The following is a 24,360-nucleotide window of genomic DNA, read 5'->3' as shown; positions in this document are numbered from 1 at the left end:
GTGCAATATAGATCTTAATCATGCTGCTCTGTGGAGAGGGAACGGGGGAGAGAGGGTACTGGTGCTTGCCAGAGCTAAGGGAAGAAAAATAATTTTTTTTTGTTCATGGGATGTGGGCATCGCTGGCAAGGCCATCCTTAATTGCCCTTGAGAAGGTGGTGGTGAGCCACCTTCTTGAACCGCTGTAGTCCATGTGGTGAAGGATCTCCCACAGTGCTGTTAGGTAGGGAGGATTTTGACCCAGCGACTATGAAGGAAGGGTGATATATTTCCAAGTTGGGATGGTATGTGACTTGGAGGGGAACGTGCAGGTGCTTGTCCTTCTAGGTGGTAGAGGTTGCGGGTTTGGGAGGTGCTATCGAAGAAACCTTGGCGAGTTGCTGCAGTGCATCCAGTAGATGCTACACACTGCGGCCACGGTGCGCCGGTGGTGAAGGGAGTGAATGTTTAGGGTGGTGCATGGGGTACCAATCAAGTGGGCTGCTTTGTCTTGTGGGATTCAAAAGCACTCCTAGGACTGTTTTTTTTTTAAAAGATTCATCCACCCATACATCTAGAAATAGAGAATATAATAAAGAATAGTCAGCATAGATTTCAAAAGGGATGGTGAGGCTTGACCAACCTTTTTGAATTCTTTGAAGAAAAAAGAGTAGATATGGGTTATGTAGTCGTTGCAATATATTTCGATTTTCAAAAGGCCTTCGATAAGCTACCGCATAGTAGACTTATGACTACGGTCAGCGTGTGGAGTCAGGACAAGTAGCAAGCTGGCTACAAAACAGAAAACAGAGTTAGGGTTAAAGATAGTTACCCTCAGACTGGCAGAAGGTGGGATGTGGTGATTCACAGCGGTAGTGCTGTTCACGATTTACACGATTTGGACTTGGGAATCGGAAGTACAATTTCAAAATTTGTGGATGACCCAAATTGGGGGTTATAGTTAATACTGAGGAAGTCTGCAACAAAATGGACCTGTAAATGGCAAATGAATTTCAATATAGATCATTGTGCGGTGGTGAATTTTGGTGGGAGGTCTAAGGAGGCCACATACTTCTTGGAAAATAAAAGTCGAAATGGAGTTGGAACATGGGGGTACAGATTCACAAATCATTAAAAGTAGCTACACTGGCTAACAAGGGCATAAAAATGCAAACAAAGCACGCTTTTATTTCATAGAAAGGTTACAGCCATTCAGCCAATCGAGTCCGTGCCGGCTGTATGCAAGAGCATTCCAGCTAGTCCTACTCCCCAGCCCTATCCCCATAGCCCTGCAATTTTTTTTCCTTTCAAGTACTTATCCCGTTCCCTTTTGAAAGCCACAATTGAATCTGCCTCTACCACCACCCCGGCAGTGCATTACAGATCATAACCACTCGCGTTTTTAAAAAAAATAATTTTCCTCATGTCACCTTTAAATCTATTTCCTCCTGTTCTTGACCCTTCCACCAATGGAAACAGTTTATTTCTATCTACTCTGTCTAGACCCTTTATGATTTTAAATACCTCTAAGTGTCCTCTCTATCTTCTCTGTTCAAAGGAGAACATCCCCAGCTTCTCCAGACTATCCACATAACTAAAGTCCCTCATCCCTGGAATCATTCTAGTAAGTCTTTTCTGCACCCTCTCTAAGGCCTTGACATCTTTCCTAAAGTGCGGTGCCCAGAACTGGATACAATACTCCAATTATAGTCAAATCAGTGTTTTATTAAGGTTCATCGTGACTTTCTTACTTTTGTACTCTATGCGCTGCCCTGCCACCTTCAACGATTTGTGCACATTTACCCCCAGATCTCTCTGTTCCTGTTTCTAAAGGAATAGAATTGAAAAGCAGGGAAGTTATGTTAAATATGTATAGAACCTTGGTTAGAGTACTGTGCACAGTTCTGGTCTCCATATTATAAGAAGGATATAGAGGCACTGGAGAAGATGGAAAAAAGTTTTACGAGGATGATACCAGAACTGAGAGGTTATAGCTATCAGGAACGACTGTACAGACTGGGGCTCTTTTCTCTAGAAAAGAGAAGGCAGATGGGTGACATAATATAGGTCTTTAAAATTCTGAAGGGGTTTGATAGGGTAGACATGGAGATGATGTTTCCATTTTTGGTGAAGCCCAAAACTAGGGGTCATAATAGATAGTCACCAATAAATCCAATAGGGAATTCAGGAGAAACTAATTTACCCAGAGACTGCTATCTGCCTCAACTACTCCCTGATTCATTTAAGGGGAAGCTAGATAAGTACGAGAGGGAGAAAGGAATAGAATGATATGCCGATGGGGTTAGATAAAGTAGGGTGGGAGGAGGCTCGTGTGGGACATAAAAACACTGCATATACCTGTTGGGCCAAATAGCACGTTTCTGTGCTGTAAATTCTATGTATGTAATTGCATCATCTGTAGCAGCAAAGTCTTGAGTTGAACTCCAACCTATTCATTTCCTGGATATGCGCGACATGTCCGAAATATATCTTTTGTTAACTTTATCCTCGCGATGCAAACTGCATCTGACAAAAAGACAAAGAATTGTAGGCTTGAATACTTGAAATATATATATTTCTAACCAAATCAAAGTTTTACCCAACTAGCAGAACATGGAAGTTTGACATTGTTCTGAATTGACTAGTATCCTATACTTCAAGAGCACAATGTAATGCAATGTTGGGCAGCAAGGCACAAGCTTCTCGTGTCTGTATCATGCCATGCGTTCTCTGTAGTTTTGCATGTGGTTCGCCATTTTTGCATTACCAGTGTCAGTTTTGAAGACAAGCAGTTGCAGTTTCTTCAAGTGATCATCTTTAAGCCGCCCTCTGAGGCTGAATTTGCTTATTACACATGACTCTTTCAATCATCAACCCCAGGTAAAACTGTTACCCTCCTTGCCATAACCATACAGTGAATCATATTGGCATTGAATAATTGGAAGCGTTCCATTTTTCATGCTAGATATTACGACCATAAGCTGGTTGAAGTTGTTGGCACATTTGGGCTTGACAGTTGGGGGTCAATGGCCCTGTAGTCTCCTTTACCAGTTATGATCACTTGAACAGTATGTGGCAGAAAGCATTTCGATATTATTTGTTATGTCACTTAAAATGGTCCTTATTGTGGTTTGGGCTTCCCCTCCAAAAAGATAGCTTCCATAAGCACAACTGTGTCTCCTTTGTACTGAAATTTATAACCTTGTACGTAACCTGAATGGAAGAATGTGCCGCAGAGCTAATGATTTGTGGTATTATGCAATGGAGACTGCATGGGCTGCCTAACTTATTCTTCTGTCCATTTCAAAAGGCAGAAAGTACACATTATCAAGAGTGTTGTGTTCAGGCTAAAACTAATAGTTGATTTTTTTTTTTGCAGACAGGTTAATTAAATAGGAAGATAGGAACAGAAGTATGCCTTGAGCCTGTTGTGCCATTCAGTTAGATCACGGCTGATGTGTACTTCAACTCCATTTACCCACCTTCCATATCCCATAATGCCCTTACCAAATAAAAATCTATCGCTTTCAGTCTCTCAATTTCTGCTCTCCCGTAAAAGGCTGTGTATTTTGGCGTCAACAGAAATTTAACAGCAAGAAACTAGCAGTGCAATATGTGAATTATTATATAAAAGTATTTCAAAACAGGAGTGTTGAACCTTTAGAAGTCCATTTCTATAACTATGAACAGGATCGCTGAAACACTAAGTGGCAAAAGTCCACAGAGCCTCTCGTGGCTGCCTTAACATGAAAATGGACAGTCAAAAACAGAGAATTGAAAATCTAAGAACAGCTGCCTGTATAGTCTTGTCTGAATTGGAGGCAGGTTTTTTTGGAAACAGATTGTTCTCCGAAGCCAGCCAGCCAAAATACTCATCATTACCACTTGCAGAAATAGTATGAACAATGTGTACTTTATGCTTTTCAAAGTAAGGTAGGGAGCCCATGCTGTCTCTGGTGCATAATACTGCAAAGCATTAGCTCTATGGCGTATTATTACATTCACCTTGCCGAAAGATTATGTGCATGATGTGATGAGTAGATTTATATGACTGAGTAGAGGCGGTCGAGATAACAGCTTGGCTGCTGAATTATGCTGTGAAGTCTCCATAATCTTACCAGTTTGTCTTGGTTCTTGTATTTTGCACATAATCTTTCTTCATTTAACATACATGAAGCACCTGTTGTGTGTGGCCATTTCACTTTCCCCTCCTACCCCCTTTACCCATGCCAGTTCATCTCCATACATGCACAACCAGGGAACTGAAAGATGACAAACTAGTGTAAGAATGAGCATGGGGAAAGGGGGGATTTCTTAATCTGATCCATGCCAGGCTCTTCTGTCCACGAGTATTGCTCCCACTGCTTTGATCTCCCCCAGCTAGAATAGTTCCAGTGTCATAATGAACCAGCAAGGAACATAGAGTATTTTTTTTAATGGCAGATTAACATTATAATGCTGGTATCATTCAGAGAATATCTCCCATTAACTATAAGTTAAACACAGTCCTGTTAAACCACCACATCTACTGAGCACTCCCTATATAGCAAAAGAGTGATTTTAAAAAAAAAACAGGTAGCACTTTTGTTGTGTTCATCGTAATGCGTTATGCTAGTTAATTGACTCCCATTAATGTTGAGGTCTGCAATGCCAAGAACAGTTTTTTAAAAATTCATTCTCTGGATGTGGGTGCCCTGAGTGGCTTGCTAGGCCACTTCAGAGGGCAGTTAAGAATCAACTATGTTGATGTGGCACTGGAATCACATATAGGCCAGACCAGGTAAGGGCCGCAGGTTTCCTTCCCTAAAGGACATTAGTAAACCAGTTGGGTTTTTACGATAATCCTTCATGGCCACTTTTTCTGATACCAGCTTTTTATTTCCAGATTATTTTAATTGAATTCAAATTTATAAATCTCTTTGGGATTTGTATTCCCGTTCTCTGGATTATTAGTCTGGGCCTCTGAATTACTAGTTCAATCACATAACCACTACACTACGGGTATAGAGAGAAGCGATATTCTTCTCAATCTAGCTAGACGTTTCTTGTATTTTTTTAAAAAAGTTGTTTCCCTCCACCTGGCCACATTGATTTAACTGAGTGCATCGTAGAGCAGCTACATTGGACAATGGAGGCCGCATTGGAGTCGGCATTCCAACTTTGGAGTGGTCCAAGCGTTGCAGGACCCAGAGAAACCACACTACTGCCTGGGTATTCTGGGTTGGTTGTTTTCCTTGCGACCCGTGGATGTATAATGACAATGCTTTTAGAAATAAGCACTTTTTTTAATCATACCAGATTTTAAATTTATTTTTACTATAAAATTGGAAAGATTTTGATTTAAAAAAATTCCCTCCCAGACTTTCTAGGCTTTATATGACAATTGTAGACTGAGATTTGAGCAAAATGCATTTCCTCCTTGGGTGAATGCTTGCTAAGTACAATATTGTACAATCAAGAGTATTGTGTAAGTCTAACGGGCATATTGGTGGATTTTTTTTTTAAAAAGCTACCTAAGCAGCAAAAAAATCTCTATACAAGGTTTTCAGGTCATAAAAGCTGTGTGAAAGTGTGATGTGTACAATGACAATGATAAAAGATATCTACATGATATTTCAGAAATTGTAGCAGAATCTAGCTTTAAATCTATGGCCACAACAAAATTGACTGTATGGATAGAGTGGTGAAAAGGCTGTGAATTTTCAGTCTCTGCAATGGTGTGTTATATGTGACCAAAACAAATGTGAAAAATTTAACCGTACCAAATAAAATTATAACACTTGGTTTTCTGTATTGGGTCATTCTAATTCAAAAGCAAGGATTTGTTAATGTGTATTTCTTTGCACTTCCATGTTATGACAGCAAATGATGTGAGTGGCTTAAGAGAGTCTGAAGAGAAGCTGAAACAGCAGCAACATGAGTCAGCTCGAAGGGAGAACATCCTGGTTATGAGGCTAGCTACCAAGGAACAGGAAATGCAGGAGTGTACTGTAAGTATTTTCTGTATTGCATTTGACCCTTTTTAATATGTTAGACCTTTGTATGCACCTAATTGCATTTGAGGGATATTAGTATAATGAAGTATCTTTGATTCTTGTGTTCTCATTCTTTAATAAGAATGAAAGGGAGCTGTCAACCTATAAAGGCAACTATAATTTTTCTCCTTCGTGTCTCCATTTCAGAAACCTACAAGTTTTGTTCCAAATTTCTGAAAGGCCTTGAAGCTCCAGAATCATTTAATGCATCTTCTGAGTTGTAGTCAGTGGCCTTGTTTTGGTTCTAGGTTGTGGTCAGTCACTCATAGGAACACAAGTTTAACCCCTCGAGCCTGTTCACTCCTGGCCTCTTACTGTCCTTATCTTTCTAAATTCTCTATGCCAAAAAAAGGTCCTGTGAATTAGTACAAGAATATGTTTCTATAAAATCTTGGTCATAATTCTTCAAACCCTATTAGTGCAGTGCTACTAATGCACTTTTTGAGTGTTGATAGCAAAACAAATCTCACCATGTAGCTGCTAAGATAACATTTAGATAATGTAAATGCTTCACGTGATTTTAATATTCTATCTCTTTCGTCCTCTTGGGGAAGAGGACGAAAGAGGTGGAAGAAACACTTTAGCGCCCTCCTCCCCCCCCCACCCCCAAAAAAAATCTGATTATAACCAGTTTTACCCCAAGAATTTAATCTGCTGTTGGAGCTTTCGTCAGATTTGACAAGTGATCTTTCCTTGGTCTATTATCAAAGTTGGCATTTTAGAAAGTCAGACCATTTGTTTTATAACCCATCTGAACCTGAATGATTGACTGTCACTTAAATGTATATTTTCACAAAATGATGACTTTCAAAAGACCATTGGTTCCTTTTGATAGTTATCCAGAAACTACGCATACACATTTATGTATCCGTCAGTACTGACTTCTAACCAAGTTCAGTTTTAAAGTTAATTTATATCCATATCAGATACTGAATCTTTTGTAAGGGGAATTCTAATTTTGTTTTATTCCAGAAACAGCTGAACATTTAAAACTTACTTAAAATGGCATACTTGAGGGGAGGGTAATCTTGCATTACCAATAGGAAGCCATGCTCACTGACAGGCTGGAGTTAACCCTTTTAATTTTATTTGCTCCCCCCCCCCCCCCACCCCAGTTTGTCCTTTTACAGCTCCATTTCCTCCAGAATCATGCTCTGCTCTGCTTAAAGGATAGATTCAGAATGGGGGAATCAAACTACTGTTCATCTACTCCATGGTGCTGGATGTTGGCACACTCATGCATCACTGCCTCCCTTAAAATTACAGTGCTGATATACCAGTGCATATTTTAAATATGTTATAATCTTGCTCTCATGACTTAGTTAATGCCTTCTGAATCCTTTATGCGAAATAGTTGATATAAAATTGCTCAAGGAAGAGTGTAAATATTGGGCACTCTTCTGATGGCTCAGTTGGTAAAAGCAATGTGCAATTGAACCATATAGATCAAAAGGTCCTAAATTCCTCCTAGTCGATGTTCAGTTACCTGCTCTCAGCTCGGACGCCGGTATTGGTACTGCAGTGTCCTTGGCACCCTAAGGCTAGGAAAGGGGAAAAATAGGCTCCTAGTAGTTGCTCAGTAACCCCTTTACTGGAAGTGCACGTATGTGAATATCTGGTAAGGTTGGAATCTGGTTCAGCTGCCTTCATAATCCAATAGCCTATCAAGTAGCAACCTCCAGCATGACTCAATGGCTTTGGGTTGGGTGAGAGTCTGCTGTATTCTTTGCTGACTATTGCAATGGGTAGATGAAGCCTGTTCAGTCAGTTACAGAGCTGTTTGTTTTACTAAATCTGGGGTGAAACTGATACAGCCATTCCAGGTATAATGGGATTAACTGACCTGTTTTTATCCTTGCTTATTGATGGCAGCAAGGAACTACTGAGCTGCGCAGTAAGTTTTCACGATTTCAAAGGAATTCACTTGTTCAATCCTGCAGAATTCCTTAGATCCCCTCCCCAAAAAAGCAAGTTAGAAATGTTACCAATTACAATTTCTGATCTTGCTGAATTTATGTGTAGGGCTGCAGTAATGAATTTCAGTGCCCTGTCACAAGGTGGCAACTCGTGTCTTATTTTAATCTTCACAAAACCTAGGTTTGCTGTTAAATTCTTTATTGAATGATTCTATTTTAGCAAAGGTAATTCATTTTTATATCTTTTTTAAAAAAAACACACACAGGAAAAGCACAAAAACAGGGCATTGTTTGGAGGCTTACAAAATTTCCTAATACTAATTTTGTTGGAGATTGTAACAAGCAAACCTTGATGAAACTTTGCTGATATCTTGATACACTTAATTAGCAAGAAGTGTTATCTAGAACCTATTAACATCCATCTTGTTGCAAATAATGTAATTAGTGTACAGACCTCACCACTTAGCGTGCTCACACTTACGGTGGGCAACAGTTTTATACTAAATGGTGAGTGTTAGTTGCCATCAGCATAGAAATCAATTTCAAAGGTGCCACTTACAACGTATTATGCGCATCATCTATTTCAGGCAATTCTGTAAACTCATTGCCGCTGGAGAGCTTTTGAAATCCTCTAAAATATTCCAACATTTCAGTGGCAAATTGAATTAAATAAAAGGAAATGTATGTACTCATTTCCCAAAAAAAAGAGATCGAAGGGCAAATGGTAGTGGTGGTTACTGCCCTGGTCAATTTCAAAGTTCCCGAACTGTTATCTTTGGGCATGTGTTTCAAAAATTAACATTTAATATAGGGGGTGATTCAAATGCATTAAAATTAACTTAAATGTCAGTGCTGTTTTAATAGACGATTTGGAGCGTAGAGTTCCTACAGCCTGTGATGGTTTTACCGTCCAACACTTATAGAATCATACAGCACAGAAGGAGGCCATTCGGCCCATTGTGTTTGTGCCCACTCATTGAAAAATTAGTTCCACACTCCTGCTGTTTCCCCATGGCCCTGCGAATTTGTCCTTTTCAAGTATATATCCAATTCCCTTTTGAAAGTTAGTATTGAATCTGCCTCCACCACCCTTTCAGGCAATGCATTCCCGATCATAACAACTTGCTGAGTTTTCAAAAAAAAATTCTCATCTCCTCCTGGCTTTTTTGCCAATTATCTTACATCTGTGTCCTCTGGTTACCGACCCTCCTGCCAGTGGAAACAGTTTCTCCCTATCCACTTTACTAAAAACCCCCATAATTTTGAACACCACTATTAAATATCCCCTTAATCTTCTCTGCTCTAAGGAGAACAATCCCAGCTTCTCTAGTCTAGCCACATAACTAAAGTCCCTCATCTCTGGTGCCATTCTCCTCTGCACCCTCTTGACATCCTTCCTAAAGTCTGGTGCCCAGAATTGGCCAATATATTCCAGCTGGGCCCTAACCAGTGATTTATAAAGGTTCAGTATAACTTCCTTGCTTTTGTGCTCTATGCCTCTATACCTATGTAGGTGTTTTTATTCCTACCCTATAGCCATATCCAAATTTTAGACATTTTTTTGTTGGTAAATCAGTGTTCTACAGATCGTTTAGACCTCACCCAACGTTTATGTTCAGATCACTTAACACTGACCATGACAGAAGTGAAGTTGCTAGTATCTGACTGCCTCTTCATTGAGCTTTCACAGTAATGTGCTTATGGATTCTAAAATTCACGAGCCTTGATTTTCTGATTGGCGCTAACTCATTCATTTCATTTTAAACTGGTTTAAATAATAAAATATAAGCTACAGTGTTTACATTAACTGGCCCTCTTCTGAGTATGATCCATACCACCATGTTATTGGTATAAAGAGAGAGTGCTGCATTGATGAATCCTTTGAATGAGTTGTTAAACCATGGTACTCTGTTTGATCTGAAAATGAATAATTCCATGGTACTATTTGAAAATGAGCATTCCGCACTCAACCAATCCCTCCAACAGCATTCATATTGTTGGCGCAGAAAAACTGTCCGCCATTTTCCCGACATAATTGAATTCAAAATAATTCACTGTCGCACTTTGGGATATTTTGAGGTGATAATGGCACGATGTAAATGAAAGCAGTTCATGTAAGTTATTGTATATACTGGTGTATAAGACTTTCTTGACAAAAAAAATAAATCTAACCTATGTATAAGATTACATCAACATTAAAACTATCCAGACAGCAGTATTTCATTGAACTTAAAATAGCTGGACAGTTTTATAAAGAAGTCTTGAAAAGCCACACAAGAAATGTTTGCTTCATATTGGATCAAATGACTTTTTTTTGGTTCAGCCATTGCTCTTAACACTTTAAACTGCTACTACAATTGTCTTCCCAGCACTGGTAACCCACACTGCACTCTCGGGGTGCTGGTCTCCTGCTCCCTGATTTGCATTTGTGCACAATGATGGCACAGTATGGAACAGCTGAGTAGCTTTAAAATGAAATGTTCTGCTGTCTGTGGAGTCAACACAGCTTAGAGAGCTGGAAATTTGATATTAATTTGGTCATGCACTACTACTGGTGTGTCTGTGACACACGCACAATCTGATCACCTGAGAGAACAGAGTGGCGGACCAGGCCAGCAGCAGGTGACTATAATATCATCCAGCACAATGGCTCATTTCCCCGCGCCCCCCCCCCAACAGTGACCTACATTTCTTGTCTTATAGAGGAGAATATACAATAAGTACTGTAGAATAAGTTGTATGTATAAATGATCCTGGCCATTGACAAGCTACATGCTTGTTGCTTCTTTGACTAATACATACTGGGTAGCATTTCATGTAATTGTATGCTAGTTATTCAGAAGATTGTCAACGAAATTGAAGCCAGCATTATTTAAAATGGACCTTGTTTCCCAGTATTCTCCACTCCTGAAGATGGTACTTAATGTTGGCAGTTTTTTTGAGGGCAACAGCCCTGTGGAAACTTGCCTATGGTGACCATTCTTCATGTAGCTCTGGACATTGAATATTTGACAGCGAAGGGCATCAAACCCAAGCCACTTGATCACATCTGGTTTGTAGATGGGGTTATTGGATACCAATCAGTAGCTGAAGACCTGCTTGAGTTACTCCCCATCAGCTTCCCAGCCCAAGGATATAGTGCTATCATCACAAGATAATTTGACTCAGCACAGACCAGCGATTTGGCTAATGGCTCAGCACCACAGCATGCAGTAGTTTAGAGTACAATATGGACTCATAAGATCAGAAAATAAAGTAGGGGACTCATCTTGCACATGGATCCCATACTTCTTCAGGTTTCCCCCCTCGCAGAACCATTTTTCCACACATTTTGGACACAGCAGCACCATGCTGCCACGTTCCTGCCAGGTATTTTTTTTACCCCTCCTCCAGTGCTGTGATATTTAGATGGCAACTTTACCACCTTTTACATGCAGGTATAGATAGTATATCATTGCTACAGTGCAGTTTCTCTTGTTAAACTGTCTCCAGACTTCACTAATCCATTTGGTCTTCCCATAGTGCTTGTATATGCTGATAGACATTATAAATTATCCACTTTTGTAGAATTCTGACTTTCAAAACTAATTTCTTGGACTTTTAATAGTTGCCTTGAGTAGCAAATCTAGCATACATTGTTGCCATTTTATTGAAGGGTTTAATTTGGCTAACAATGAATTAGCAACTGAAGTAATTTGAAAAGTTATGGACATGGATTGACTGAGTTTTGGTGAAACCTGGTATGTTTAAATAGTTAATAGAACAGTGTTAAGTTTTAATGTGCTATTTGTTCTTGCCTGTGGTTTTGATGTAATTTGGAGATGCCCCCTCAATACCAGAACAATGTGATCTAAACTTGAACTGTTTTGTTAGAAACACTGTTGTTGAAATTACCAATGGTAATCATAATGAATAAACTTTGGTTGTTGCCCAACTTCTCAGAATAAATTTATCTTCCTCCACATCGCTAACCCACTAAATCCATTCAGGGATCTGTGCATTTGTTTTGAGTGCTTAACCAGAAATGGTGATATAATACTAGTAGGAATATGGCAACTCATCAAACGTCACCTGATGTCTTGTGAAATGATTCCTATATTGGGAAAAATATTTTTTGCTTTCGTTTTTTCCTCTACAATATTTTTCCTCATCTTCATTATACACATTCTCTCTCTCTCTCTCTCTCTCTCTCTCTCTGAAAGAGCTTCAATATAGTCAGTTTAAAGATGTGCTGAATGTTATGCAAATATAGTGCTCTTCTAATTGAATATAACACTGTATAGAAAACATGAATTTATTTGCAGGTAGGACCTCTGATTATTGGCCTCATTTATTAAACAGTGTTCCTAATTTGAGAGGATGTTATTCTTATTTTGTATGTGTCAGTGATATTTCCTGCTTATAAAGTGCATTAGTGCCACGGGCAAAGATTATTGTGTAACTGGGACTCTACTTTGGAAGTGATTTGTTAGTCCATATGCTAAAAATCATTATCAGCATAATGTATACTTCACTTTGCCAGTTGCTCTAGAATTGATAAACTGGGTTATATATGGGGTGCATGGTCACAAAATACAACTTTTTAACCATAGTAAGCAAAACTCTGAAGATGGTACATAATGACTTTTGGAAATTCTTGAAAAAGGGCAGCCTGTCAACTCTAGCAATACATCATTTGGCTTCACATTGAGTTTGTGAGCTTAAATCCGAGCACTGACTTCAAACTCTGCAAACCTTTGTGAGCAAATTTATTTTGGACTGAGCTGCTGGAGTGGGTGGAGGGAGAGAGGTCAACAGGGAGTTCAGATTTGCCCTCCGAAGTCTGCCTATTGTCTGGCTGCTTAGTGTTAAAAAAGCATCATCACCAATAGTTATAGAAAGACCCAGCTCTTAACATATATAATCTCTATCTGGAAGAAAACATTTTGGAGCAGGGTGTTAACCTTACCAAAAATAAGGTAAGGAATTGATTGGTTTAGGAGAAAAGAACAACCTCAAGCAGAATGAATAAAGTGCAACTAGTTGGTTTAACTGAGTAAAGCAACATCAGGAAAGAAGTCAAATGATTGTGACACTTGAGTACAGTGCACTCATAATATTGGATCTTCTTGAAGGTGTATGATCACTGAGTCTGGGATTTGGATTTTGTTACCCACCATTAGGTAAGCAAAGAAACAACTTAGAGAAGGGCCATAGAAATATCTGCTAAATGAAACAAAATGTAACAAAAGTTAGCTTGTTCATACCTCTTGACAATTGAGCCAGCATTGCAATGCAAATGGGCCTTGCATCACAGTAGTGATGTCTAACTGATATAAAGCAGGAAGTGTTGTAATGCATAGTAAAAAGCTGTGAAGCCTTAAAAAGTATTGTCTGATTTTGGCCAACAAAACAGTCTCTAGAATTACCAAGTGGATTGCCAGGTACTTTGTATTATCACTCGGCGACTTTGCTTGGTAATAGCAACAATAAACTGGATGGTAAGGCGAACAAAAGCTTGGATATTTTACATATGGCACAGTGACTAACAAAGTATTCTATGGGAGCCACAATTCAAAGGTTGCCACAGGGTGCTTTTGAAATGGGGCATGAAAATAACATTGCAATAAACTGCTTGAGCAACAATGGCTTTAATTATCACAACCATCACTGCTTCAAGCCGAGGCAAGATTCATCTAAAAGCCAGCATAGGAGCTTCTGGAGGCATTTACTTTGCTTCACCTGTTAAACACACAACTGAGGCTTTTAGTTCAGAGGCTACCATGTCCTTATCGACAACAATATCTGTACTGGCAGGTCTACTTGAATCACTGCAGGATCGGGTTGCTGAACTGGGTGTAAACTTTTTTGAAAAGTCAACGTCTAGCTGGGCTAGAGGTTTCCTCTACATTCACCATCAACATTGCTGAAGCAAAAGAAGACTCTTGTCTTGTGTGTTTTTTTAACTTGAAAGAAGAATCTTGAAGCTGATCCATATTAAACCCACACAGGTGCAACTTCCATGAATAGTGAGTGCAAAGGTATGTTTGCAAATATGCACTTGGAGGGAGATGGTTTGGGAAGATGACCACTGAGATGAAGAAGCAAATGTGGATATTCCCTGTATCTGTTGTTGTAAAGTTAAACTGTAATAGAAATTGTACTGTATTTTGTGCAAATGTCTATTATGTGGAACTTGCGACTAAACTGTTTATATAAAGTGTTAAAGCCAGTATAAGCGATCACGTGATTTTTGTGTCCTTGGCAGAGTGGACTATTTAGGAGAACATAATTTAAGCAGAATACTTGCTATGTTCCTAGAATTCTTGTATTTTTAATAGTCCATTTGTTACTGCCTCATTTAATTTAAGGATAAATCAGACCTGCTACATCTCAGTAGTTTAATATTCAAGGAAGCACAAGCTTTTTTTGAAGAAAAGTGGACAGTGATGTGAAAATAAATAACACTTAACTGATTTTATGTGGTTTCTTGTATTCACTGGTAACACATAGCAACTGAGATCATCCAAAGATCCGAAAGTCAACAGCTGGCTTTCATTAACCATAGGGATCATTTTCAGCCTGGATCCTGTTTGCAAAAGTACAAGATGCAAGTATCAATACGGTGAATGGTGCCGATTCTGTTCAACTTCTCATCTGTCAAGTGAAAATTTCTGCCCCTGATGCTGATCGATGTTGCTCTTTTCAGACTCGTATGGTGGACTACAGGCCTTTGAATGAATGCCACAATAAATATCAATATCTGATAGTCATGTGCAGTGCCCATTAATTACACTGTACATCTACCTCACACACAATCTGTCTCGCTTTCTGGTTAACTCAAATTTCCCAGCCGATCAAAAAAACACTAATAACGGCCCAATCCATTTCAAACTTTTATTGTGCTCATTGGCTCATCTTGAACAATCCCATAGGGGAAAAAAAGCTGGCTTCCTATTAACTACATAAACTATTTGAGCATCTCTAACAGTATATATAGCCAAGCCCTTGATTGTTGCCTACATGTGGTGCATTGACTTGAGGTAAATGTTCTAATATACACAAGCTTTTGTGGGCCCACGATGGTTTAATGGGTAAACATAGTGTGGTGAGCTACTGCGTACAGACCAGGGCCCATGGTGGAAACCATGTGAATGGATGTAAGATAACACAAAACTGGGCTGAGCTCTGTTGCTCCTCTTCCCCCTCCCCTTTGACTTCCCCGATGCATGCTAAAATAGCTTGTTATTGTCTTGGGCCACAAAGAATAGCCACGGTCACAAGGCACTCGAGGCTTCTGAAGCCTGTTCAACTACAACCTGGCATAGTTATTGCAGAGAGGGATAAAAATTTTGGCTGGGGGAGATAAATCTTTACAATAGGGCATACTCGGAGTTTATATAAGATGGCATTGGAGAGGTAAAGGAGATAACATCCTGTTCATTGGCATGTCAGTATTATTTAATGTACAATAAAATGGTGCCTCTGTGGTGACCGTGTAACTTTTGCTTCCTACAGAACCAGATCCAGTACCTCAAGCAAGTTCAACTGCCCAGTGCTGCTCAACTCCGATCCACCTTGGTTGACCCTGCCATTAACTTGTTTTTCCTTAAAATGAAGACTGAACTGGAACAGACTAAAGACAAACTGGAACAAGCCCAAAATGAACTGAGTGCCTGGAAGTTTACACCTGATAGGTAAACAAACAAAATACTCCCCAGTCAAGACTTCCCTGACAGTCCCACTGCAAGAATGCTATGGTGGGATGGCCAAGTACTCTCTTGTCAGAGCAAGACAGCCTCAGCCTTTGAGCCAAAAAAAATCCAGATTCTTTTACTGCTCAGCTTGTTATGCTTAATGTAAAACATTGTCAGATGAACGTTCTGTTTCAGCTTTTTCCCCCTTCTACTTCAGAGGCCTGAAGGAGTCGGACTGTTCCGAAGAGGTGGCCTACATCCAACTAAAAAAAAATTCTTCCCCCTCCTAGAACATTTAGCCACTGTTCATATTTGGTTTTTATAGAAGAAAATAAAGGGAGGAAAAGAAGTCACTTCTGCAAAAAGGGAGTGTAAAGTCTGCTGCACACTGTTCTGGTGGCTGTGTTTGCAGACAGTTTGGAGGAGAGAACGTAGCTTTTCTCGTCTCAGACACTGAGCCTGAATTGAGTTCGTGTAAATTCGTTTAAAGTAGTGGAATGCCCTGCACTCCAAACGTTGCGCTAGTGACCAATAGACACTGGAAGTCAATTTGGTGTAAGACTGAAGACTTCCTGCTTGTTCATGGTGAACTGTCAAGAGTTGAAAAAACACTGAAGTGACTTTAGAGCACAAAGGTTTCAATAATTTTTTGAACTGGCCACCAACTCTATGTAGAGTTGAATTTACAAGCCATATTTTCGTATTGATTCATTCTGCAGCAACCTTCCCTCTATTGTGAATATGGTTTCTTTAACTTCATTAACTAACCAACTCGTACGTACCAATTGGTGAGCAGTCTTTATAAATGTAAGCGGATAACTTGAAATCTATCTCTTTGGTTAGCTTTTTGTTAGTGAAATTTAAACCCCTTCCACTGGCTAACTATTGGAGGGAATGTTGTTTTTTTTTAAATGTGCCACTTTTGTACTGGGATTTTGATTTTTGAAGTGTTGCCATTGGTGACTTATCTGCAAACACAACTGTGCAATCTTAGAACCCAAGTGTATTGAAATTTAGTTTTAATTTTAGGAATTGAAAGCAGTTACTGTACATCTAAAGGTTTACACCAGATTAAAATTAACACACTAATGTAACTTTGGGGAGATCTTTGTTGTTGGTGGGGGCAGTATTAAAACACATGTGTTTGAGCCAAAAAGTGATGTGCCCTTCCAGTTGAATAAGACAACTTGATAATTGACATCAGAAAATTTATGTCCGGTATGTAACCATAAACAATATATTTCCAGTAGGTTTCAGTATTATAAAAGTTCTGGTGTTTCTTAATATAGTGCTTTATAAAAATCAGGCTTTCCAAATGTAGTTGTTTACCCTGGTTGCTGTAATCTAAACAGACTAATTGGGCACAATGTCCTGATTTCAAGTAATGTGACATAACAATTCGTGCACCAGAACATAACTTACTCCATTCCTCATCTCTGAGCTGAGAATACAAGTTTGGGATGCTTTTTGTTTTGTGGAAATGGGATGCTGAATTTGTGCACCACACCATTTGCCTTATTTAGTTTCTTCTGAACCAGACTGGGAGCTCCCAATTCAAAAAAAAATCCCTCAACTACACTAATCCTCCTCAGAGTATTTGGTTCTGAAGCAAAATTTCAAACAGCAATTTTTTTTAAAAAATTTGGCTTGTGTGCAGCTTCCGGTGATGAGATGTAATGTTGATTGGATGGGAATTTTTAATACTGGTCTATGAAATTCAGCCCATTCTGGTGATCCAACTGGGAGGGAGAAAATATATACTGATGTGCACATACTGTACAGTTTCATGTATCTTGCTGTTTTTCCAAGTGTTCATTGTAAAGTTCACAATGCAGTTTGATGAAGTCTAACCCTATTTCCCCATTTCCATATTTGGGTCATATTCACAGTTTTTATTGTACAGTATTCTGTATAGTTTATTTTAATACTGCAAGATGGCCTGTCTCAGTAAAAATAGTTCACAGTAAATGTACTTTTTTAAAACTGCAAAACTAAATTCCTTGTTTAGTAAAATGTTTTGTATTGCATTGGGATAACTGTCTGTACCAGTAAAGTTGAAGATCAAACTGGTAAATATTCATTCAAGTCAGTGGAATGAACATTTTAATCAAATTCATCACAAAATGGCCTTTTTTGGGAGAATTCCTTTGATTAAAAGCACCTGCCATGCTTTTTTTTAAAAAAAAAGAAATTTGATCACATATCTACTTAAATGCACATTCTCAAAGGCCATAACATTTGTTCACATTTGACCCCAGTTTTCAAATGGTTTGTATGATTATTGATGTAGGAAATCTCATCCAAGTCTTGCAGGGATGGCTATGTCTTAAATTATATCCACAGAATAGTGTATGAATTTGTAAAACTTTCATTTTTAATTTTTTTAAATCTTATTAACTTGCCTTTTATGTCTCAGTCCAACTATGTCTTGTAAAATAAGCATCGCGTAGGTATGTGTGGCTGTTTGTCATTGTGTATCAATTGTTAATGGTGCATACCATTTCTAAGTATAGAGGAGAAACTGCAACAGACGACATGACAGATGGCCTGAGATCAAGTTCAGGCCACGACGTAAATCTTCAATTCAGCAATATATCAGTTTCTTAAAGGGGATAGAACATGCGCGGCATCGACAGTTCAGTTCACCTTTAAAATATCTTGTTTGATTCCTATTTTTAAGTCCTGTAAGAATAGAGGACTAGGCTTACACCAGTGTAACTTTATATGTATGATTAGTATAGAACTTAATGTAACATTTTAAACTACTTAGCCCGTGCACAGCTTCTGGTCTGCACCATCAATTGAGGGTGTGGTTATGCTTTTTTTCCTCGGATGGGGTTTGGGGGTGGGGGGGGAAAAGAGGACAGAATTGCATTATTGTGCATTGACAATCCTAAATTCTGCCTATACAATGCACGTTTCTGCACCAGTGAGCTTTCATTGGTTAATACGAATCTAGTTCCTGCATTTCCAATACTGATGCCACCATAGGCCACTGTGTTTGGTTCCTGTTTTAAACTTTGTGGTTTTGAGGTATACTTCCATGGAAAGGTCTGTTATCACTGTTTTGTAATGTAAGAGAACTCTGCTCTACATTGCTAACCTGTGCTGTTCGATAAACCTATGACATTTTATCGCCCTTTTTTGGCACTTTGTTACACTCAATGTGTCCTTTTGTGTTAAATCCACTACGAAAGCATCTCAATTTTAAATTTATATTAGGTCATCTGAAGATTTTATTGCCTCCAGTTTTTCTCCTTTTTAAGTTGCATGACTTGCTTGTGGTGCAGTTCCACATCCACCAATGGCTCTCTGGCCACTTGAGTTGAAGTACTGTTCTTCCTGTGTGTATTGGCTGGCCAGTTGACTGTTGGGGACATGATAGCCAAGCCCAATCCTGTTACTGTCCATATACAGACCTATTCCAGCAGGGGTTACAGTACATGATCAGAAGTTGGAATGCAGGCTGATTTCTCCTGCTCCTAAATCACCCTCCCAAAACTCAGAGGCACTTAGCCTATTTGTAGTAACCTGCTGCTGCCCGCTAAAATCAGCTAGGTCAGCATAGCCCTGGGATCAAACCTGAGACCTGCTGGTTTGAATACCTTCCTACTACACCCCACAGTGTATGTGGGGAGCCCTGAATAATTATAAATTGAGTTGAAACTTGTTTCTTTCATACATTGATATTTCACAGGGTTTTTCCTCTCCTGAGAAATCAGATTTTTGTTGCTGTAAACTTTGAAGTGATTTTTATTGACTAACCATACCTTTGTTCAAGTTGTCGTAAGATCTCTCTGGACATTTCAACTCCATATAGGCTCAGCGTTGCAACCAAAAATCCTGCAGGAACTGGCTGACATTTTTTTCCAGAGCTTCACCGTACCGTTAAAAAAAAAATCCCACATGATTTATGAAAAGCACTTAAAACAGTGTGGGGGGAAAAAACGGCCTTTGAATTATTTTTTTTTGGTTTTTAATACTGAGTTTGAAACTATTCTATGTTTAAAATGGGGCTACCAAAGCCAAAATTGGCCATACGGTGGGCTAGAAATGTTTGGTCTTTAATAGTATGTGATCATGTGAAGTGATCTCCAGTTTATGAAGAACTATCGTTTCCCTCTGTGATGGTAAGTGTCTGTCTTTACAGCCAAACGGGAAAAAAGCTGATGGCCAAGTGTCGGATGTTAATTCAGGAAAACCAGGAGCTGGGAAGACAGCTGTCCCAGGGACGCATTGCGCAGTTGGAGGCTGAATTAGCTTTACAGAAGAAATACAGTGAGGAGCTCAAAAGCAGTCAAGATGGTGAGTGGAGTTCAGTACTGAGTTCTTGACCGCGTTTGTGGGGGAAAGAATGCGTTCTTCTAGGAGAAGCTCTTTTTGGTCAATAACACGCTAGTGTGGCATTCTCTCTTTGTCGCTTTTATTAGTCAGTATTAATGAGCCATGTTAAAGTATAGTATCTGCAATGGGACTAACCTGTGTTGTATAAAATACAAGGGGTGTGTTTTTTGTTTGAAGTTTAATTCCAAATTATTTTCTGCAAAAGTTTTGTTCACATCAGTATAATATATCAGCTTGGCTAATTTGGTAGCACTCTCTTCTCTGGGTCAGAAGGTTGTGAGTGTGTTCAAGCCCACATCAGAACTTGAGCACTCAATCCAGGCTGACATTTCAATGCAGTACTGAGGGAGTGCTACACTTAATCTAGGCTGACAGTGCAGCACTCCCTCAAGTACTGCATTGAAATATCAGAGGTGCCCTCCTTTTGAGTGCTATTCAAAGGAAAGCAGGAAGTTGTGTGTGTTCTGGTCTACATTCCTCGCTTAATCGAAAGTGGCCATTCATCCAATTGTTGTTTGTGGTACGTGGCACAGAATGGCTATCATTTTTATCTGTCCAAGTTACTGCACAACAAAAGTAATTACATAAATGCCATCTTTTTTAATTGGTGCTGCGGGGCATTGTACTAAGTAAGGTTAGAACATAGCTTCCCTGCATAGTGAATTCTCAATCTTGAGCAGACTATTGATTTATTAAGCTGAAGCTCAGCATTTTCCCAAAACTGGGAACAAGTTGCCAGCCTGTTGTACCTGTGGCCAGAAAATGCTGCATTGCTCAGACACATGAAAGGTAGACTTTTTTTTTTAAAAAGATATTTTGTTATGCTAAAATACTGCAAGGAAACTTTTTTTTAAAAAGTTGTATTGTAAGACCATTATTTCAGACTCATTAAAGAAAAATGTATCTGCCATCCCGTGGCATATTAAGGATAGTGGAAGTTTCTATGGTCTTGCAGCCATTCGTAAACATCTTCGCTCTAGGTTATGATGTTGTGGGTAAGCTTCTACAGGTGGAATATTTGCAGGGGGTTGGGGGATCTCCTGATCTCTAACTATGGCTGGAGATCAGCAGAAACGGAATGAAATTATGGAGACTTAAAGCCATGGTTTAATTAGAGACAGTCAGCATAGATTTGTAGAGAGATGACTGCGGGTCAGAAAGCAGAGAGTAGGTGTGAATAGATGTTTTTTGGATTGGTGAGTACTGGTGTGCCCTGGGTCCTGAGTTGGGATCTCTTGTTTTCCACTTGTATAAATGACTGTGATAAGAGGCATATCCTCAAATTTGCTAATGACACCAAATGAGAGGATATGGCAAACTGTCAGGAAAAATGCAGGAAGACATAGGTTGGCGGGGTAGATAGATAAGTACAATGCACAGGAATGTGAAGTAGTGCATTTTGGGGGGAAATAATACCCTAAAAGATAAGATCCTTGAGCGTAGAGGGGCAGAAAGATCTAGGGATGCGGTTACATAGATCATTAAAGATGGGAGTGCAGGTAGAAAAGATTGTGCAAAAAGGCAAATTTAGTATTGCGTTTTTATAGAGGACCATTAAATATAAAACCAAAGAAGTGATTAATTTATACAAAATATTGGTTAGGCCACAATTGGAGTATTGCATGCAGTTCTGGGCAGCCCTTTGTAGGGAGGATATTGGAGTTTAAAGCTATGGAAAGGGCAAAAATTCACCTGAAATTATATCAGGAATGAGAGGTTATGAAGAGACATTTGGAATAGAGAAGGTTAAAGGGGATCTAATAGTGGTTCCCAAAATTATGAACAATTCTGAGGGGGTAAATAATGAAAGATTGTTTCCACAAGTTGGTGAATTAGTTACACATGGCATATACTGTATATTATCAATGGAAGAAAGAATGAATGAATGTTTTCTCAGTTATTAAAATAAGGAGTGCTTTATCACAAGTGGCTGTTTAACATTAGAATTTAAAAGGGAATTTCAGAGAAGTGACCGTACAGGATTTGCCACGTTTCCAACTTGTTGAGTGGATGCATAAAAATTTTGCACTTGTGGCACAGTGACTGACCCCATTCTGTTTCGCAGAAAATACGTCCTTCCTTTTTTGGTTTCCATGTCTGCTTTTTTGGGTTTGGCTCTATGTGCACTGTATAGCCTCACTTAAGAGTTTGGACTTGTTAATGAGTTTTATGATATGAGCTTGTTTGCAAGTTCAGATGTACTTGTATAAAAAATCATTGTGAACAAAAAGCCTTTCTCGTTGTGAGCATGGAAATTAGGACTTTTTTTAAAATATAGATACGGCATGTGGGTAAATACGCTATCAGGTAGAATGCCAAGACATGTAGATTAGGATGGTCTTGGGTTGGATCCCCAATCTTTGCTGAGTTAGCTGTGTTAGACAGGCACCAAATGGCCTCAACATTTGGCCTGGATGGGGACAAACAGCTACAGTTCCTCTTAATTGGTATTCAGTAATTCCTGCTGAGAAAATCGGCGTGTAGACATCAGGTTGCGACAGGATCAGGCTGGATTATGTTGGCATCTATGTTCAGATAAGACTGATGACACTCATTCTATAGGCTCTCAAATGAGGAATGGCCACTCAGGCAAGATAGTGGACTGCAGATGTTGGTGGAACCGTGCCCCAATAAGGCCATGGTCATGAGAGAAGCAGAGAAAACTGAGAATTAAGAAGATACTGCAAATTCATCCCACTTAAGCATATAGACCACAGTGAATTGATTAAATATTCTTGCATTGAGTCTACACAGAAACAGGACTTTCGGCCCAACTGGTCTATGCCGACGTTTATGCTCCACAGAAGCCGCCTCCCTTCCTACTTCATCTAACCTTATCAGCATACCCTTCTATTCCTTGCTCCCTCGTGTGCTTATATAGCTTCCCCTTAAATGCATCTATGATGTTTGCCTCAACTACTCCTTGTGGTAGCGTGTTCCACATTCTTACCTCATTAGGTAAAGAAGTTTCTCCTGAATTCCTTTCTGGATTTATTAGTGGCTGTCACTAATAATCAATTATTATTGATGACCCCTAGTTTTGGACTCACCACAAGTGGAAACATTTTCTCCACGTCCACCTTATCAAATCCTTTCATTATCTTAAAGACCTTTTTATCAGGTCACCCCTCAGCCTTTTTTCTAGAGAAAAGAGCCCAAATCTGTTTAATACCATAGTAGGTACAGCACAGGAGGAGGCCATTCAGCCCATCCTGCCTGTGCCGGCTCTTTGACAGAGCTATTCAATTAATCCCATTCCCCTGCTCTTTCCCATAGCCCTGTAAATTTTTTCCTTTCAAGTATTTATCCAATTCCCTTTTGAAAGTTACTATTGAATATGCCTCCACCACCCTTTCAGGCATTCCAGATCATAACCCACTAAAAAAAAATGTTTCTTCGTGTTGCCTCTGCCTCTTTTGCCATTCATCTTAAATCTGTGTCCTCTGGTTTTGGACCCTTTCGCCAAAGGGAACAGTTTCTCTTTATTTACTTTATCGAAACCCTTCATAATTTTGAACACTGCTATCAAATCTCATCTTAACCTTCTCTGCTCTAAGGAGAACAACCCCAGCTTCTCCAATCTATTGATCAAAGATACTGTTGCAGCCCTGGAAATTGAGGGTTCAAAGACAGAATCTATTTGGTTAGAGTTGAGGAGCTATTATGCTGCTGGGTGTGTACTTTCGACCACCAAATAGAGGGAAGGAGATGGAGGAGCAAATTTGCAGACAAATTGCAGAAAGATAAGAAAAACAGTAGAGTAATAATGGGGGATTTCAATTATCCTAATATAGACTGGGGGAAAAAACAGTGTAAAGGGAAGAAATTTCTGAAATGTGTACAGGAGAACTTTCATGATCAGTATGTTTCCAGCCTAACTGGGAAGGAAACAGTGCTGGATCTAGCTCTGGGGAATGAAGTGGAGCATGTTTCAGTGGGAGAGTACTTGGGGAAACAGTAATTAAAATATCATTAGGTTTAGAGTAGGATTAGAAACAAAGATTGGCAGGTAAAACAGTAAATGAGCAATAGGAGGCCTTCAAGGATGAGGTAGTTTGGGTATGGACTAGATACATTCCCTTGAGGAGGATAAGAGTCCAAAGCTAGAGATCCCTGGATGACTAAACAAGTTGAGTTTAAAATGAAGTGGAAAAATGAGGCTTATGATAAATGTCAGGTGAATAATATGGTAGAGAATCAAGCTGAATACAGAAAGTGCAGAGGAGAATTGAAGAAGGAAATGAGAGGCAAAGAGAATGTATGAAAAAAGATTAGCGGGGAACATAAAAGGGAACCCTGAAGTCTTTTATAAACATATAAAGAGTAAAAAGATAGTAAAAGGAAAGGTGGGGCCGATTAAGGACTTAAAAGGAAGTCCATGCAGAGGGCGTGGCTAAGGTACTTAATGAG

At 39.3% G+C, this 24,360-nt stretch overlaps 1 protein-coding gene across 4 annotated transcripts in view; it reads left to right on the top strand.

Moving 5' to 3' along the window:
- Positions 1-24,360, top strand: part of wtap (WT1 associated protein) — a 74,361-nt gene that overhangs the window by 23,364 nt on the left and 26,637 nt on the right. For all 4 annotated transcript variants that reach the window (XM_067989135.1, XM_067989137.1, XM_067989136.1 and 1 more), the window contains 3 exons: positions 5,842-5,969; positions 15,428-15,606; positions 19,757-19,911. In XM_067989135.1, coding sequence (XP_067845236.1) covers positions 5,842-5,969; positions 15,428-15,606; positions 19,757-19,911 — 462 coding nt within the window. The remainder of the gene's footprint in view (positions 1-5,841; positions 5,970-15,427; positions 15,607-19,756; positions 19,912-24,360) is intronic.

The sequence above is a fragment of the Heptranchias perlo genome, chromosome 8 (assembly GCF_035084215.1).
Source record: "Heptranchias perlo isolate sHepPer1 chromosome 8, sHepPer1.hap1, whole genome shotgun sequence".
In the NCBI taxonomy this organism is placed as follows: domain Eukaryota; kingdom Metazoa; phylum Chordata; class Chondrichthyes; order Hexanchiformes; family Hexanchidae; genus Heptranchias; species Heptranchias perlo.
This window is presented reverse-complemented; position numbering and strand designations above follow the sequence as displayed.